General features: G+C 44.2%; 1 protein-coding gene across 5 annotated transcripts in view; it reads left to right on the top strand.

Moving 5' to 3' along the window:
• ST7 (suppression of tumorigenicity 7) overlaps window positions 1-18879 on the top strand; it is a 97002-nt gene that overhangs the window by 15177 nt on the left and 62946 nt on the right. The window contains exon 1 of one of the 5 annotated variants that reach the window (XM_066591812.1): window positions 2873-3166. The exons of the other annotated variants lie outside the window; for them this stretch is intronic. Coding sequence (XP_066447909.1) covers window positions 3145-3166 — 22 coding nt within the window. The 5' untranslated portion in view covers window positions 2873-3144. Of the gene's footprint in view, window positions 1-2872; window positions 3167-18879 lie in introns of those variants that run through there. 5 annotated transcript variants of the gene reach the window in all.

Consider the following 18879-nt stretch of genomic DNA (forward strand, 5'->3'; position numbering starts at 1 on the left):
GCCAATCACTGCCCAGAGCAGTGACCTTCTGTAGTCAGTTATTGGTTGCATCAGTCACATGTCCTGGTCAGCAGCAACCAAGAAGGGCAAAGTGGTTGTGAAGCAACTTTAAATGATGGGAAAACCCCTTTAAGCTCAATTGCCTTGTGTTTAGAAATAATCAGTACGTGGGATGGGATTGATCTCTTGGAGCAAGGGTTGAAGCCTTACATTGGCATGCAAAAAGCTGGCCGCACACATGGTACAGACAGCTCTTTATAACCCCTATGTGCTATCACGATACGCAGGCCAGATGGGAACATCCTTCCTGTGCTGCACTGTTTCTGTAGCTCCCATTCACAGCAGTGGGCCCATACAAACCGTGCTGCACTGAAGCGCTCAGCTGTTTAAGTAGTTATCGGCCAAGTGGATGGAAAGCAGAGACTGGAATACCCCTTTAATTTCATACTTTCAAAAATCAAGAAAAAAAAAAAAACCTTAAATATTTTAATGTTTTTAACACAGTGTAAACAACCACTAACTGAGGCTGAGGAATAGCTGCAGTGATCATGTGTTTGCATGGAAGTCAGTAGAGGGGCAATGGCGCTGATTAGTGGCCAGGGAACAGGAAAAAAGGCAATTATATACTATTAATTGCTTTTAACTTGGGTTTAATTAAAGGAGATGTCCCGCGCCGAAACGGGTTTTTTTTTTTTAAACCCCCCCCCCGTTCGGCGCGAGACAACCCCGATGCAGGGGTTAAAAAAACCACCCGCACAGCGCTTACCTGAATCCCGGCGGTCCGGTGACTTCAATACTTACCGCTGAAGATGGCCGCCGGGATCTTCTACCTTCGTGGACCGCAGCTCTTCTGTGCGGTCCACTGCCGATTCCAGCCTCCTGATTGGCTGGAATCGGCACGTGACGGGGCGGAGCTACACGGAGCCGCTCTCTGGCACGAGGGGCTCCATAGAAGACTGCTGAAGACCCGGACTGCGCAAGCGCGGCTAATTTGGCCATCGGAGGCCAAAAATTAGTCGGCTCCATGGGAACGAGGACGCTAGCAACGGAGCAGGTAAGTAAAAAACTTTTTATAACTTCTGTATGGCTCATAATTAATGCACAATGTACATTACAAAGTGCATTATTATGGCCATACAGAAGTGTATAGACCCACTTGCTGCCTCGGGACATCTCCTTTAAACTAAAAATTTTGGGTTCCAACTGCGTTACCTGACATAGCAGCCCAAGCTCCCGCGACTCGTCCGCCAGGATTTTTCCCCATTGTGTCCTGCTCATGCTCCCTGTTTACATTGATTGACGCAGTGATGTGTTTCTAGAATTGTATGACCCTTTCAGCCAATGGCCTCCAAGCTCCACGCCCAAACTATGTCATTAGGGACGTCCCATATACAGAACTTGGGACATCACCTAGCCAAGAGCTGGCCATGATGTATGTCATATGGCGCACTGCCAGTTTGAAGGGCAGGCACATCAACTGAGGGGAAGGCATGTTTAAAAAAAAAAAACAACAAAAAAAACTGGGCATCCCCTTTAATGCTTCTTGTTCTAACTTCAGGTTTTTGAACAAAGATTAGCTTTAAATATGTAATCTATTCCAAAAAGCTAAAACTGCAGAGCTGTGAACTGTGGGGAAATATCATAAATGAAGGCCTTCTGGCCTCATCCAATCCCTGCTTCCATTGGTGGAACTGGGGGGCCGTGGAGTGCGGGACTGCGAGTCCAGAATAACTAATCAGTGAGACTGGGTATAATCTGTGTCCACCTGCTATTACGTATAATACACTGGCCACTATGTGGCACTGGATTTTCAACAAATGTTGCTCATTACATTAAGTATAATGGAAACTTCCACAATGCAAATAAGTAATAAAATCTTCAGAGCATCATAACATATGGGCGTGTATAAAATGTTCTACTTTTTACAGGCACGGTACATTTTGCTGACTTTTGTATTTTACCTGCCTGATATAACCTGCTTTATATAACGATATCCTCACCATTCCCAAGAACAAGCCCTCTGACATCTTGGTCTATGGGAGATACAGAAACAGCCATACATGCATATATGGGGGCCAAGTCACCTCCAGTTTTGGTTCAATTCTTGGACTCCTACTAATCAGAGTATATGTGGCATTATATAGAGAAAACATAAGAAAATAGATGAATATATGCCTTTAAGAGGAAGCAACCCATCTATTTAAGAGGCTTCTTCATAAATATTTATTATCTCACAGAATAGCTTTCCAATGGTGAAAATATATTTCCCGAACCAATGTAGCACATTTTCAGTAATTGTACATCTATGCTGTCTTGTTGGTGGTTTGTATGTATGTATGTGTATGTATGTATGTATATATATATATGTGTATGTGTGTGTGTGTATGTATATATATATATATATATATATATATATATATATATATATATATATATATGTATATATGTATATATGTATATATATATATATATATATATATTTATATTATATTTATTTATAATTTTTTTTTTTTTTGCTCCACTGTTGGTATAATTTTTTTTTTTAATTTCCTAAATCAACAACACTTCCACTTTCTAAATGTGGAATTGTAGATGGCAATGATGCTTTCCTGGCATAGCACCTCATTTCTTCGTGCTTATTTGAATGTACAAGTGCAAGGCTACCCTTTCTGCTGTGCAAGATGTAAGAAAGGGGATGTCTCCTTTTTCATTGTGGCTTTGGTGACAAAGGAATTCCTATTTACTCTGCTTTCTGCGAGCCCCCTCCTAGGCTTTGGTTAACAGCAGTCGGTCATTGCAGTGTCCTGACGTCACTCAGTGTGTGCATAAGCTGTGCTATTGTCTTAGGAGAGAGTAGGGCTGTGGACTGCAGTATCTGGTTTCTGCTACCTATTTCTGCCTCGCTGCATCCTACAAGACACATTGGCCTCCGCTTGCCCATTGGACTGAACATTTCGCTCATGGTTCTTCCTCTCCATCAAGAGGGCTCTTTCTGTCTGTGCAGCCTCCAGCTTTACAGGAAGGTATCTGGCAGCTGGATAGCTGGAGCTGCATTGTCTGGCTTCATGAACCCCGCTGTGTAAAAGCCTCATATTAACTCCATCATTTCATCCTAATTTATTAAACCCGGATCTGAGCCTAGCCATGTTTGGTACAGAATCCTCATGTAAGTGACTGCATTAATCCTGACCTTTTCTTTTCATTCTCATTCTATTGTGAAGGATACGGAAACTGTGATTACATTGTATTTTTGGTAGCATCTGTATGTTTGACTTGGGCTTTGATTTTCCTGCAGAACAAGTAGTAGCAAGGAGACGGCTTTCCCCAAATGTATTGACAGAGGGGAACATGTCAGTGATTCCTCTGAGCCGGTAATGGATATGTCTTTGGAGGCACTGCTTGTCTTTCGGGAGGGATGCAGGATAAGGATGCTGCTTGGGCTTAGATAGAATAACCGGGATGATCCTGCCGGCATAGGATTAGATGGCCGGATCTCACTGATAAAGCTACATCATGACTGTATTACATACTAAAATGGTGGATCGCTGGGGATGATGGGTTTTACATCTCCGTTGTGGCATCATCCTACATTTAAAGTGCATGATGCCTAGCAATTAACATTAGTAGAAGCGAAGGCCTGAAGAACTGCGATTACAGGCATTGCTTTCTATACCATGTTGAAGCCCTTGGCTATAGAGCTTGCACTTCTGAGTGTATAACCGCACAAAGACTATACATTAAACACGTGGCTCCCCTTTATATAGAGGCAAGCTCATGAGACTGCTGTTATGTATGCAGAGGTCATGTTTGGTGTAGGTTATGGCGTTCATTTCTTGTCCGCCCGTCTGATGGGGATTCACCGGTTTCTTGCAGGTGTACCCGGCCCGTAGTGTGTGGGCATAGTCTGACCTTGCCACATGCCAGTCACCTGCCTGCACTACTTCTAATGGGTCAAGGGGATAAAATGTGCTACGAACTATATAGACTTCCATTTATTAGATCATTTCATGCAGGGCAGAATTGGGAAATGTCATGGGTTCTTAATGATTTGTCTTCTCTTTTAAGCAATTATTTGTATCAGTTTGTTGCTGTTTTAAGCTTGCGTGGCATTGCCTACATGTAGACTGATGGATGCCGCGCAGATCATCACACTTGACATACTTGGTTTGCTGCTGCCTTGTTTTCATCAGTGCAGCTGGATGATGAGTGTTGTGATTTTTTTCCCTTCTGTATCAGTGGTCGTAGATTTCCACATACACCATTCTAAGTCAGAGGTGATAAAATCCATTTATTTTGTCTGCAGCCCATGTTGGAGTATCTTGTGGGGAGAAGTAGATGATGCTGCAGGACTGTTAGCAATGGCTGCTCCACATATGAAATCCTTCTTCTCCCAAGGCGGCCGCTGCAGCGTTAGTTCTGGATGACTCCATTCATATTGCTTGCCACACCATTGTATATTACAGTATCTTCTGTGCATAAAGGTGGTTCTTTTATCTTTTGCACATGGTTTTCTATTAAAGCCACATAGTTATATCTGTTTGCTCTCTCCTGCTAGCTGTTTCTGTTTCCATGGCAACCGGATTGCTAATAAAGAGGAGGGGGTTTCCATTGTGCTCATTCTACCATGGCAGCAGCACAACGCATGAGACCAGGGGTGGGATGTGATGCATTACCTGCAATTTGCATCATTTACCAAACGCATCAAAAGCAACCTAGGAAGAGCTTATTAATAATAATAATATATTTTACTTTATTTTATTTTTTTTCTGATTATAAAATATCCGCATAGATTTTTATTGTTCCAGTTTTCTGAATAAAAGCATTAGTGGTCTACTAGACTGAATTTTGCAATTTATAGATCTTGCCCTTTTTTTTTAGTTTTCTTGGGGGTCCCCTATAAGCACTAGCTGCCGCGGATGGGTTAGGTGACTTTTTATTGTAATTATGGCTTACATGGCTTTGAATAGACCCTGTAGTTCAGTTCATTAAAGGGATATTAGGGTAGTTTCATATTGATGAACCATCCTTAGAATAGGTCATCAATATGGCATCAATAATCCGGTCTGTCCCAGCTGTTTGTAGAGCTGCTGTGCTCCGGACATTGTGCAGTGGGTGGTAATGGTACTGAGAGATCAGCCCCGGTCAGGTGTCACTTATCTGGGATTGATGGCGCATATTAAGGGTAGCCAATGTATTATAAATGAAAGGAAGCCTCCTGGGATATCCCATTAAAGTGTCAAAATATACCCTCTACCTGCAATGAGTAGTAGGGAAAGGTAATAAGCCGTTCAGATCTGCAACCAACAGTAAATAGTCCACCCGTATGCCCTTGAAGTACCCACTGGGCGCATCATAAAGGTCCCTCAGCTTGATGGTTTCTAGATGGCAGCAGAAATGAAAACTGAAAAAAGGATCATCTAAAATGCCAGCTCTTAGGCTCACCCACACGGGTGTACGGGGGCTGTATATTATGCACATGAAAAATGGAATACACAGTTGAATATGCATAGAACATGTATTTTAACACAACACCCCCCCCCCCCCCCCGACACACAGAGAATATAATGGGCATGTTGGCACCAAAATAGGATATACAGCTTTTTTTTTTTCTTCTTCTCGCACGCGTAAAAATAAAACCTATGTGAATGCCCCAGTGTAAACTAATAGGCTTATTACACAGTCCCTGTGCGCTTTTACTTGCTGCCTAGGGAACACCTGTGACACAAAGGGAAAGCTTCACATGGGCAAAATATACACCCTTTTGATTTATCAGGGCCTAACAGCAATTGTGTGGTCCGCACCAGCTTCTATAAAAACACAACCTCTGGTGACCACAAGGGACGCAATACTCCAGCTATATTGTGGAGTACGCTGCCCCAAAATCCATACCGCTAACCTGCAGATTTTGGTGTCGAATTAAAAATAGCAGAATCCTGCCGGCAGTTCCACATCAAAATCGGCAGTTAGCCATTCAGGGACAGTATATCCCACCAAGTTGTTGCGGAATATTCCTTCCTAAGGGCTCCTGTACACTGGCAAAAAAATCGGGTGATTGTCTCGTGCTGCGAGAGTGAGTGAAAATGTGGATTCTGAGACCAATCAATTTCAATGGTTTCATTCTCATTTGCAATGTTTTCAGTCCTGGGATGCTGCGTGGAAAAAAAAATCCCAGCATATCCATTCTTTTTGCGATATCGCCCATTGCTCCTAATGGGGTGGCAGCAGCAGCACTGGCCCCATTGAAGGAGAACATTGCGATCCCCTGTGACAGCTGCGCTGGGAGTCCCCTCATCACTGAACACTGTGACAGCTGCAGCAGGGTATTCCTTCATCCCCACACCTTGTTCTCAATGGGGCCGGTGGCAGCAGCGCTGGCCCCATTGAAAGCAAAGGAAGATCATTGCGCTCCTCTGCTGCTGCTGTCACAGCTGTGGCAGGGGATTCCTTCATCTCCACGGGGGTCCCCTCATCACTGAACACTGTGACAGCAGCTGCAGGGTATTCAGTGATGAGGGGACTCCCTGTGGAGATGAAGGATCTCCCTGCCATAGCTGTCACAGCAGCGACAGAGGATCACAATGTTCTCTCATTGCTTTCAATGAGCTAGCGCTGCTGCCGCCCCATTGCCAGCAATGGGTTGAAGGGAACCCCCGCAGTGATTCGAGGCGGTTTTCACATGCATTGCAAGGGTAATATTGGGCCATCAATCACAGCCTGATATCGCTCTCACCAGTGTGCAGGAGCCCTTAGAGAAAGATACCAAGGAAACACAACAGGTATCGTTCTAGAGAATAATAAAAACCCCTTCCCGCTCCAGGATGTACATTTACGTCCTGCAGCATCGGGGTATGTATGAAGAGAGGTCGCGGAGCAACCACTCTTCATACAGCGTGGACGTCAGCTGTTTATTACAGCTGACACCCAAGGGCAATAGCTTCAATCGTCCCCGTGGCCGATCATGGTGGTGAGATCGGGGGAGCTGTGCAGGTGTCATGGCAGCCTTGAAGGTACTGGTGTCATGACCCCAGGGCTGCCTTAGAAGACTGCCTATCAAGCCATCCCCATGCCTGTCAAATCGCAGTATGACTTAATGCTGCAGGAGCAATCAAAGCATAGCTAGTTGTAGTCCCCCAAGTGACCAGCCGGTTTATGGATAGAATTCTGTTCTGGAACAGGAGGGGCAGTAGGGGGTAATAACCCGCACTTGTTATAATTAAGTGCAGGCTCAGATGCGCGTAATCCTGCTGCGTATTACGCTCACAATGTAAAATGCCGGGCAACTGAGTGAAACCGAATGGACCCCCTTTATATGGGGTCCCTTCGGGGGTGTTTGGTTTCATCACAAGACTGATCCATTCAACCAGGGCATTTCCCTTTCCTACTTCTCGAATAGAGTAGGAAAACTGAACCCCTGCTGCAGATGTGAAAGCAGCCTGAGGCTGCTCGCACGCAGCACCTCAGCAAAGCACTGGGATTTTACTTTTGTTTTAGTACACACCATCATTGATGAGGTGCGCTAAATGCAGAAAATAGAACAAATGGCGCTCGAAAATCATTCAAGCACGTCTGTAAGGCTCCATTGAAAACAATGGGAGCGTTATACCATGATTAGCGCGGTGTTCAAAACGCTGCGCTAATCGCCGAAAAAGTTCACATGAGAGCAGCTGGTATTAGTGTTTCTTGACGCCACCTGGAAGTCCTGTTGGAGTCAAGATTGACAGGGGTTTGACGCCCCCTGTTCCTGATAGGCTGAACGTCTGGCTGGGCTGCAGGTCCTGACAGCACACAAAGAAAGCCTTCATTGGAGCTTAGAAGCATACAGCAGGCGCCAGCTCCAGGCACGGCGATCCAGCTCTTTTCTGCCAGCAGCAGACCCAGGGCGGGCCGCCTCCCCTCCCCCCGATCTGCTGTTGACCTTCCGCAGGGAGAGCAGGGCGCCGTGGGCAGACAGTATCACAGTGCAGAGCTGCGGGACTGCAACAGGAGCCGTGTGACCACAGCAGGAGGCGCGGGACAGCAGCAGGCGCAAGAGGAGCGTCAGCGGCGGCACACTGCCAGTAAATGGCCACGGGGGACCGCAGGTCACGGAGCAAAGTAGAGCAGAGCTCCGCGGGCCAGCAGGGAGCAGGCAGCTGCCCGGCTGAATGCAACAGACAGCCATCGGCAGTGACTGAGGGCTCATCCTCCGGCCGTCCAGGAGCCATTCCTGACAAGCACCAGAGAGACAGCGGTGAGACACACAGCTGCTGCGTCTACATTGCTTTTTGCCGGTCTTACTGCTTTAGGGTGACGGTTAGTTTTGTTCTTGGCCTACATTACCCACTGTAAAGCTGATAATGTAAGGCTAAATTGAAAAACTACCCTCACCCTAAGGCAGCAGGGTCGGCTAAAAGCAATGGAGACACTCCTAGGACCTTCAAGGCTTGAGCCAATTGGGAGCTAGGGGTGTGACAGGGGCGTTCCTCCTGTCAAACCCCTAACTTCTGGTGGCGTCAAGATACACTAATACCAGAGCAGCCTTAAGGGCCATTTACACAGGACGATAATAGCTCCAAATTCATTCAATTGAATGAAACTGAGCAATAATGGTTTACTATTCGTTCACTTCTCACTTTCAGTCCGCATAAAAAATATCGCTGGATCGCAGGAGTCTCACTCTGTGTAAATGCTCCCGCTCAGCGCTTCACATAGGTGAAGCGAGAAGCCCCCAATCCAGAGGATGTCTTTGTCTGAACGCTCTGCACGAGTGCTAACGACTTTAGTGGTGACGTCTGTGCTCCAGCAGTCGTTTAGACAACTGTATATTACTTTCTAAATGGGACATAACTCTTTCTTCCTTACTGTGGATGTTTACTTAATGTGTGCAATAAAACACATGAACTGTTTGTGTGCGTTTAGTTACATTGTTGTCAAAATCAACAATCTAGACAAACACAATCAGATCCGGTTTTATTAGGAAAGATCAATGGAAAAATCCAGATCATTCCAAAGGGTTCACTTAAAGGGGTTTTGTCAACACAATCTGTATTTTTCTTTCCCAGTTACTCTGCCCTGCCCGGCATGAGCTGTTTAAAAATGTTTTGTATGTGGTGTTCCGACCACAATTAATACTTACCTAAGCTCCATTTTTCAGCGTCATGTTCTTGCTTAATCTTCAGCTCTTCCTACCTCCCGCATGCAGGGTCCCTTCCCAGCAGCACTAGCGCTGGAGAGCTACATCAGCCCTCGCCCATTTCTAGCATGTGAACACTGGCTGCGAGACACCGCACATGCGCACTCGCGGCGATATTCTGAGCCTAAAACAGGTTACCGAGGATTCAGCATTTCCTGCTAGGTAGTGAACACTACGTACACTGCCGTGCAGGAAGGAAAATGTAGAGAATGGACGCTATGTCACCGGAGAGAGAAGATTTGGCCAACTTGCAATGATGTGAAGTAGGGGAATGGAGGAGCTAGGAGAAGATCTGGTAAGAAGATTGGGGAGGAATAGAAAAAATATAGAATTTTTTTTTTTTTATTCTGATCACAGAACCCCTTTAAACATACCTCTACAGTTCTAAGAAAAAGTAGGGCTCTGTTCAATTGTGCACTGAGGGGGTCCTATTGGCGTTCCTGTCATGTTTTTCTAACTTGTGCCCAAGAATAGCAGTCTGCAGTAGTAGTCTTGGAGCAAAACCTGAGTCAATATCAATGTACCCCACCCATGAGGTCTGCTTGGAGCCATCAGAAAACTGATGCATTTCTTTGGCTTTGGGCCCATTTAGACGGGACGAGTGTCGGGCAAACTATGCCCGACAATCGTCCCCGCACATACTAGCTCCTGTGCATCTGCATGGGAGCTAGTATCGCTGGCTCACAGTGGGGTGACAGGAGGAGATTTCTCTCCTCTCGCTCCCCCGCCCCTCTCCATTGACATAACGTAGCGGCTGCTCAGTACTGAACGGCTGCTATTTACACTGAGCAATCAGTGATCAGCTCATTGTCCATCGTTTATGCAGCACTACTGTAAACAGAGGCAGGGTCAAGAATTGGCAGTAAAGAAATCGGTGCAGTAGTGAGCATGCTGCTTTTTATGGTACTAATTATGTTGTAGATTCGTTGTGGATCTTTACTGCACATTTCCTACTTTGCACTGCATATACTAACAAATCCATATTTAGCACATGCTGGATTTTGCTGCAAATTCATGCAAATTTTATGCCACACCTGCTCCCTATGTTTTTTTTTTTTCCTGCATTGAGGTATTCCTAATTTATGGTTGGCAGATGTATCTAGGACATTTAGCCATGCCAGACTGGTAGCACTTTCAGTCTTTTGTGTATTCAAATATTGAGAAGCATTAGTGGAATGATTTGCAAAGCTGAACATGCATTGCTATATATACCAGCTTGCTTGTTCTTGTAAAAGCTCTTTATGGCAATCACTTGCATTAGTGGGTTATTTGGAGACCACTACAGTGCAACTAATAGAAGCTCTAAAGATGAGCTGCATCAGGATGATCTATCTTCAGATGGCCAAAACTGATACTTGAGAATTGGGGTGCTAATATATGAAGACTCGCACCCCGGCAGTTAGTGCTGTTACTTAAACTTTTAATAGGGCCCTTGGAATCCACTCACCCTAGTGTGGAAAGTACTAACATTGTCATACTTGATCTGTGCATTTCCTTAGCTCAGGCCTCAGGACTTCTGTTTCTATGGATTCATACAATACATAAGACTTTTTTTTTTTTTTATGCACAAAAAAAATGCATGTATTTGCTGTAGGTGTATATATGTGTACACACATGCCCATGCACATTGGCTCACTTTAAGAACTTGTGATAAAGGGCATTAAACCTGCTCGCAGAACCATCTACAAGATAGTCATGCATGGTCAACAGGATCGGTATGCGCTGGCAGTTGTGAAAGTGCCTAGAAGCGCACAAGATCTATCTGCAGTCAGAAGAAGAGACCTAGGGGCACTGGGGTCCTGATAAAGACCTGTGAACGATGAGGACATCAGTGACCCAAGAAAAACCTCTGCCTCGCTAACACTCCTCTCCTCCAGGACCAACATGTCCTCTGATATACTGGGAATCCTTAGCTCCTCCAGTAGTTATGTCACTGCAGGCCATGCTTGTCACTGATTCAGGGAATACAGAGATGTCTTCAGCCCTTCAGTAGTGTTGCTTTCATTCACTGCTTGTGGTCCTCTTTGCTGAACTTGGTGGGATCTTTCCACTTGATCACCAGTGTATCAACTAGATGGCCAAACTTCAAGGCACCAGAGTTTCTCAGTAAAACATAATATCTATTCCGCCATAACTCACGCCTGTTGCCTTGGTTTTATTAGACTCCGATCTCTCCTTTACCCCCTAGATCCAATCTCTTGCCTGACCATGTCACCTGCACCTCAAGAACATCACAAGAATCTGCAGTTTTTTCGCCGTGGACACACTAAAAATGCTCACTGTTGCCCTCATCCACTCTTGCCTCGCTTATTGCAACTCTCTGCTGATCGGCTTCCCATGTGTCACTCTCCCCTCTCCAATCCATCCTGAATGTAGCAGCCAGGCTCGTCTTCCTGTCCAATTGCTACCTGGACGCCTCTGCCCTGTGCCGGTCACTGCACTGGCTGCCCGTCAAGTACAGAATTTAATTCAAACTCACTACCTCCATCTTTAAAGCTCTCCATAGCATCGCGCCGCCCTACATTGCCTTCCTCATCTCAATCCACCACCCAACCCCGTACCCTCTACTCCAACAAAATCAGATTAAGTGCCCCTTTAATTCAAACTTCATATTCCCGCCTGCAAGACTTCTCCAGAACAGCACCAGTGCTCTGGAATGCACTACCCAAAACCATCCAGGAATCACTGCCGCACAAAACTTCACGGAGGCATACCACATCTCCTAAAACAAACCACTCTGTACTCTCCCTGTCCTACTGACTGCAATCCCTGCCAGCCATAATCAACCAGCCTCTGCAGTCATATCGATTTGGCCACTATACGGCTCAGTTTTAACCATAGTCTGTGTATAGCATCCCACACTCTCCATCTCACCATACCGCACACATCTCCACCCCATTATCTGTAGTATGTAAACTCATTGGAGCAGGAACCTCACCCCTACTGTCTCCATCAATTGATTACTACATGTAACAGTGGTTTTGTTTGTTCCCCCCCCCCCCCCCCTGCCTTGTAAGCGCTGCGGAATATGTTGGCGCTGTATAAGTAAAGATTATTTTATTCCTCCCCCTAAAAATATATACAATAGGTGGCGACAGTCCAAGCTGGATCAACTACATTTCACATGAGACCAAAATAACACGTGTGTGTGTGTGTGTGTATATTATTATCATGATTATCATGACGACGACGATTTTTTTAAATAAAGGAATTAATACTGTGTTTTGCTGAGAAATGCTGGTGCTTTGGACCTCCGTTTTCTATCTAGCCCCAATTTTCTGTCACAAAACCAAAATCCATAATAACAGTAATTTTGATGCACAATTTATTTAACAAATTGTAGTGATTATAACATGTTTCATTACAATCTATCTTAATAACTTGGGCCTCTCTCACACGGACGCTTTTTACTGTGATTAGCGCGGCATTTTCAGCACCACGCTAATTGCGGTATGACGCTCCCATTGTTTTCAATGGATCCTCTCAGACTGCCACCCGATTGAAGTCTGTTCTATTTTTGACCTTTAGCGCACCTCATCTGTGATAAGGTATGCTAAACTCTGCTGTGGCCGAAAGTGAAAGTAAAATCGCGGCAAAGCCGAACACCTGTGTGACGGTGGCCTAAAGCTATTACATATCTCGTTTCAGAATTTAGTCAAGTGAATATATATTTAATTTTTCCTTAAAGTTAGCCAATAGTCCCAAGTGTTTAAATATTTCTCTTGGTTCCCTTCATGTAAAATTCTGTACCTTTTTCGTAGGTGCCAATTATGTTAATTTTGTTTATCCATTCTAGTATTGAGGGATTATCTTTTCCCTCCAATTTCTCGGGATTACTGATATAGTGGCGTTAATGAAAGATTCCTAAGTGATACCATAAAGTTATGCATTGGGTCAAAGTTTAGTAGGATTTGCTCAGGGGTTAGAAGGATTTTAGAACCTAATCTCTCGTATATTTATCCCAAATTAGGGGAAGCACACCAGATATGTGCCTGTATCTTTTGAGTATCTCCAACATTGCGGGAGTATTCTCAATTTTGTGTAGCAGTTGTGTTTTGTACCATCTAGAGCTTAGTTTACCCCTTTCCAATCCAATTTGTATCCTGGTTTTCCTAGGGGGGCTTACTTTTTTCTGCTGTTATACAGTGGCGCTATCTGCTGGCTAAAGCCAGTACTGCATGAGGTGACACGTGGGATAGGCTCCGACAGCAGAGAGGCTGGCAATATACAGTAAGAGAACCCCGACGGATGTTTTCCAAATCGGAGCTGTACAGCCTTAAATCATAATGTCTTCAGAGGTCAGACAGTGGATTGGAAAGGGTTAAAGTCCAACTCCTGTAATTGTGAGGAGACGAGAGAATGGGAGTACCTAAGGATTTGAATAATCTCCTCTGGGGTCCATTTGATTTTTCAACTCCTGTTCCCCTTGTCTAATGTAAGAGAAGTAGAATTTAATTCTTTGAGAGAATACCTTTTTGCGAAGTCTCTTGCCAAAAGTCTTACAAAGGGGACTATTTTTGTTGGTATCTGGGATTTCTGTTGAATGAATGCTATGGTTTTCATTCGCCTAGGTCTTCAGTTGTTAGGTAAAATGCCTGGACCCTGCTCCACAACTAGGAACAGACTGGACGCAGCAGATTTATCAAACCGAACAGTAAAACGGTCTTTGTTGCTCATAGCAACTAATAACTTTCCGTTTATCACATCCGTTTTAACTCCTTAATGACGCTGCCCCTTTTTCGTTTTCCATTTTCTTTTTTTCCTCCCCAACAAAAAAATTGTAACTCCTTTATTTATCCATCGATGCCGCTGCATGAGGGCTTGTTTTTTGTGGGACGAGTTGTATTTTTAAATGGTGCCATTTACTGTACCATATAATGTACTGAAAAACTTTTTTAAAAATTCTAATTGGAGTAAAATGAAGAAAAAAACGACATTCCGCCATCTTTCAGTGCATTTTGTTTATACAGCACACAAACTACAACAAAAATGACATAACTTTATTCTATGGGTCAGTACGATTGCTACAATACTAAACTTGTATAGTTTGTTTTTTTTCTGTCGCCATCTTCTGCGCACAATAACTTTTTTATGAAAAACCTTTTATTGATCTATTTTTTACTTTACTTTTAAGTCTCCCTGGGGGACTACAACATGCCATGCTTTGATCGCTCCTGCAGTATGACGTAATATTATAGCATTACGTCATACTGCCATTTAACAGGCAGTCTATTAAGCCCACGGGGACGGCTGGATAGGCAGTCTGCTAAGGCGACCCTGGGGCCTTTCAGAAGGCCCCTGGCTGCCATGATACCTGCATGGCTTCCCTGATCTCACTGTGGTGGGGCCGTACGGAACCCCCGAACACCGTTCGAGGGATTTAAATGCCGCTGTCAGAATTGACAGCAGCATTTAAAGGGTTAATAGCCCCGATCATCCGCATGGCCGATTGCAGCTATTGCCCGTGTCAGCTGTAATAAACAGCTGACTCCCGCGCTGTATGAAAAGAAGTCGTCCCGCGACCTCTCTGCATACATACCCCGATGCTCCAGGACATACACTTACATCCTTGGTCGTGAAGGGGTTAATGTGCGTTTAGACACAAAGATGATCATTTAAAAGATGGCTTTTGAGCAATCATTTTGCATAATCTACTAATTGGTACTAATACCTATTAGTGCCAATTAGTAACTTGTCAGCTGCTGGGAGCTGAATTTATTCAGGGGACTGCCCGCTGTTCTCTGAATAAATTCCTTTTGTTTTGCCATGGACAGTCTATCAGCGCTCCCCGGGCAGAGCACAGTGTGTGGTCCGTCTTATCAGCTGTTCTGCTGAAGGACTGATTTCAAGGCGAACTGATAACCGTTATTTGGCAGAAAACTGAAAGATGGGTACATTTACACGCAACGATTATTGCTCAAACGATGGCTTTTGAACAATAATCATTTCGTCTAAATGGGCCTTAAGAAATAAACGCTGAGCTCTGATTGGCTGCTATGGGCAATCAAGACAGTTTTACGGTTAGACAGTTCTGAGAAATGAGGCCCATACAGGATCAAATTCTATAGACAGTTGATGCAATTTCAGACAGCTACTGACTGACACATTGTAGAAACCATGTTGTTACATTAAATACAGGGCATAAAGAGTCTTTACAGTCTAGTTGTAGGAAAATCTAAGTTAAAATGGAAAAATCAGCAGTCGCATGATTTAGGTATTTCTCCAATTCTTGATGGAGCACTATTCTATTCTCTAGGGGGGCATTTCATCATTTATTACTTATGCATGTGATCAATTTAAGAGTTTCAAGCCCTGGTTCTCTCTCCTTTGTCCTGCCAGGAGTCTCTGGTTTTTCTCACTAAAACCCTTTAAAAGCCCAAGACGATAAAGGGTTTGTATGATGGCATCATATATTTGTATATAGCGTTAGTTATTATTATTGGGGTGTGTAGGTATATATACTATATAGGAGATAGATGGAATTGGAGTGTCCTTCAGAGATTTGAGGCCATGGGGCTATTTATAGTTGTGCTGTTGGAATAGATTGCAGGATACATAATCTAATGTACCATCTGTTCTGTTTTTCGTTTTTATCCCTAATTCACTCATGTCTTTATATAAAATGAAAATATTCTCATTTGATTTGCATTTCTGATCTTGTTACATACAAACGAGGGCAGGCTACAAATGCTCGGTGTAATGAAGAGCAGCGTATCATTTCATCCAGCTCTAAAATAATCAGAGTTGTCCCTGGAGGTAGAATACGTATGTACCCTGTAGGTGAACATGGGCAGGACTCTTCAGTACAGCCGAATACCCACAGCGGGGTCGGATTCCGACTGCGAAATCTTGCAACGCAATCGGACCCTTGCCCAGCCAGAGACCCATACTTGCCTGTCTGGATCCGCCGCGAGTGTCTCGGGTGGCGCGCATGCGCAGAGCAGGGCATGACTCACTGGCGATGATGCAGTAATTTTTAGAGACCTGTTTTCATAACTAATGCTGATCTGTTAAACATTATCAAACTTTACTGAAATAGGGCAGCGTGGCGCTGCCGATCTGATCAACCCGACACATCTGTGACACATTCCGCTAGGCCTTGTATGTTTCATGTATTCTGTCGTGTATAGTATACATTTTGTGAGACCATAAAATAGTTGTTATGGTTTGGACTAATCTGAGTACTAAACATAAGCTGGAGCCGTCCTGACTCAACGGAGATCCTGTAAATTGTATGTTCACCTTCCAGTTTACAAGTCATCAGAGGCTCGCCATATGCTGCAACTGTCCTAATTCTCCGATTACACGATTCCCCCTTGGGCAAAACGTGTGTTGTCTTGCAGCCAGAATAATCCTGCAAATTGCTGTTATTTTTATGGCAGATTGTTCTGGAGATCCTTTTATATGAACATTCCTTCCTGCTTCTGTATGAAGGAATAAATAGGCCGTCTAGCTTTCTGTACTTGACAGGGTAGTAAAGTGTGCCATTGATGTGTCCTCTGCTTACCTCCCATGGTACAAGGCTGGGGTAAATGTTGCCTAATGAGCACCATCTATGCAGTTGGTACACATTACAATCAGTGACATGGGTAACAGTGACGGCATGTGGTTCTTGTACTTCTCTGTTCATTGCTAGAGTTGTGGATATACCGAAGCCCCTGAGAAGGACGCTGCTGCAACTACATGGTAGTAATCTCACTGCAAAAATGCATGTTGGGCTGCTTTCACACCTGCGTCGGAGTCAGTTCAGGGTTTCCGTCTCTCTGCTCCATTCTTGGCTGAGCTCATACGAGCGTATGTGTAAAACGCTGCGTGTACAGCTCAGCGCCGCGTTTTGCCGCAGTGTGAGCCGGTGATGAGCAGGCTATTGCTGCATAGAGCAGTGATTTTTATATTTTTTGCACTGCGCATAATGGCGTATCTCACGCTGTCATGCGTAGCGCACTTTTTTTTACATTTCCCTGCTCTGTCGCATAGTGACGTTGCGTATAAACGCCGGACATACTCAATGTAATTCTCTATGCACAGCACTTATTACATGCCCAAGAATAATAGGGCTCTATCGCACGTAATACACTGTGAAATAGAACATGGTGTGCTATTTTTTTTATGAGCATATTATTCACAATTAAGAAAAACACTAGTCTGAGTGGGTCAATGAAAATCAATGTACCGTCAGTGACTCCATTTACCACGTAATACACAGTGAATTTGCGCTTGTGTAATCCTGCGCTTTGGAGGAGAAAAACTGATATAAAATGGGAGGGGGGGGGACCTCTTTTTAATTATGTTCTACTCTTTATTCACTATAGAAGCTTTTAAGAAAAATATATAAAAATCCCTACAGTGCTAGCGATAATGCTCCACGTTTTTTCTGAATGGCTGCTTTGTTATAAAGCATAAAGTCACTAAGGGGGATATTTGTAAACCTTTTCTGGTGTAAGAAGTCCAATTTTTGTGGCTTTTTTTTTTGGCCTCGTGTGGCGCAGAGTGTTAAGGCAGCAGAAATGCTCACAACCTGAAGGTTGCAGGTTCAATCCTCACATGGTTCAGGTAGCTGGCTCAAAGTTGACTCAGCCTTCCATCTTTTCGAGGTTGATAAAATGAGTACCCAGCTCAGTGGGGGGTAATAAATAAATTACCTGAAACCACTGTGGAATAATTTGGCGCCATACAAATAACAAGTCCCCCCCCCCCCCCTTTCCCTTCTCTTTCGCTAGTAGTTGGTGCTTGTTGGGAGGGGCTGACAAATATGTAGAATTTACGCCATAAACTGATGGACCAAGTGTTCTGTCAGGGCGCATGGAGCTACTGGGGGTGTACTTAATACATGTAGTACTTAATACATGTGCGGCGCCTCATGTAAGAGGCGGTCCGTGTGCTGGCGGGAGCTGTACTAAACTTGGCGTCAGAAATGCTGGGTTTATTAAATTTCCCCCTTCGTGCTGTGAGAATCACTACAGGCAGCTGGAGCCAGAGGGACAGATTTATGAAACAATCTCAAATAAAGACCAAGTTGCCCTTGGCAACCAATCACAGCGCAGCTTTTATTTTTCTAGAGCTGAATACAAAGTGAAAGCTGTGCTGTGATTGGTTGCTATGGGCAACTAACAGTTTCATAACTCTCCCCTTCTCCTTATAGGAGACCAGAAGGCAGAACTGTCTGTTCGCAGTTAGTTAGCAGAGTACGGACTGCTTTCCTTTTGAAAAAATTCAATTTTCCCAGAAACCTACACAGCACAAAAAATGGTCCCTTTTCTGCCAATTAGGTTTTTGCTGTGTAACAGCCTCCAGGCAACGTGCAGAAGACTGAGGGGTTGTGCCTGTGTTTCTCTGGGCAGGTTATTATTTATGTATACATGTATGTATATTATATATATATAACCCTGTTACCCCAAAAATAAGACCGGGTCTTTTATTAATTTTTGCTCAAAAATATTTTTACTATTTTACATGTATAGCTGCCTGGACATTATTTACATTGACTTTTTAAATTTCCATATACACTCTAGTATAAGCCGACCCGAATATAATCCAAGCCACCTAAGTTTACCACAAAAAAACTGGAAAAACGTAGTGACTCGAGTATAAGCCTCAGTTGATTTTAATAAATGGGCGTGCGCTGCCTGTGATTGGCTGAGCGCTGTGACCAATCACAGGCAGCGCTCCTCTATCATTCATTGAATGACTGAGCGCTGCCTGTGATT

Source organism: Eleutherodactylus coqui, chromosome 2 (genome assembly GCF_035609145.1).
Source record: "Eleutherodactylus coqui strain aEleCoq1 chromosome 2, aEleCoq1.hap1, whole genome shotgun sequence".
Classification (NCBI taxonomy): domain Eukaryota; kingdom Metazoa; phylum Chordata; class Amphibia; order Anura; family Eleutherodactylidae; genus Eleutherodactylus; species Eleutherodactylus coqui.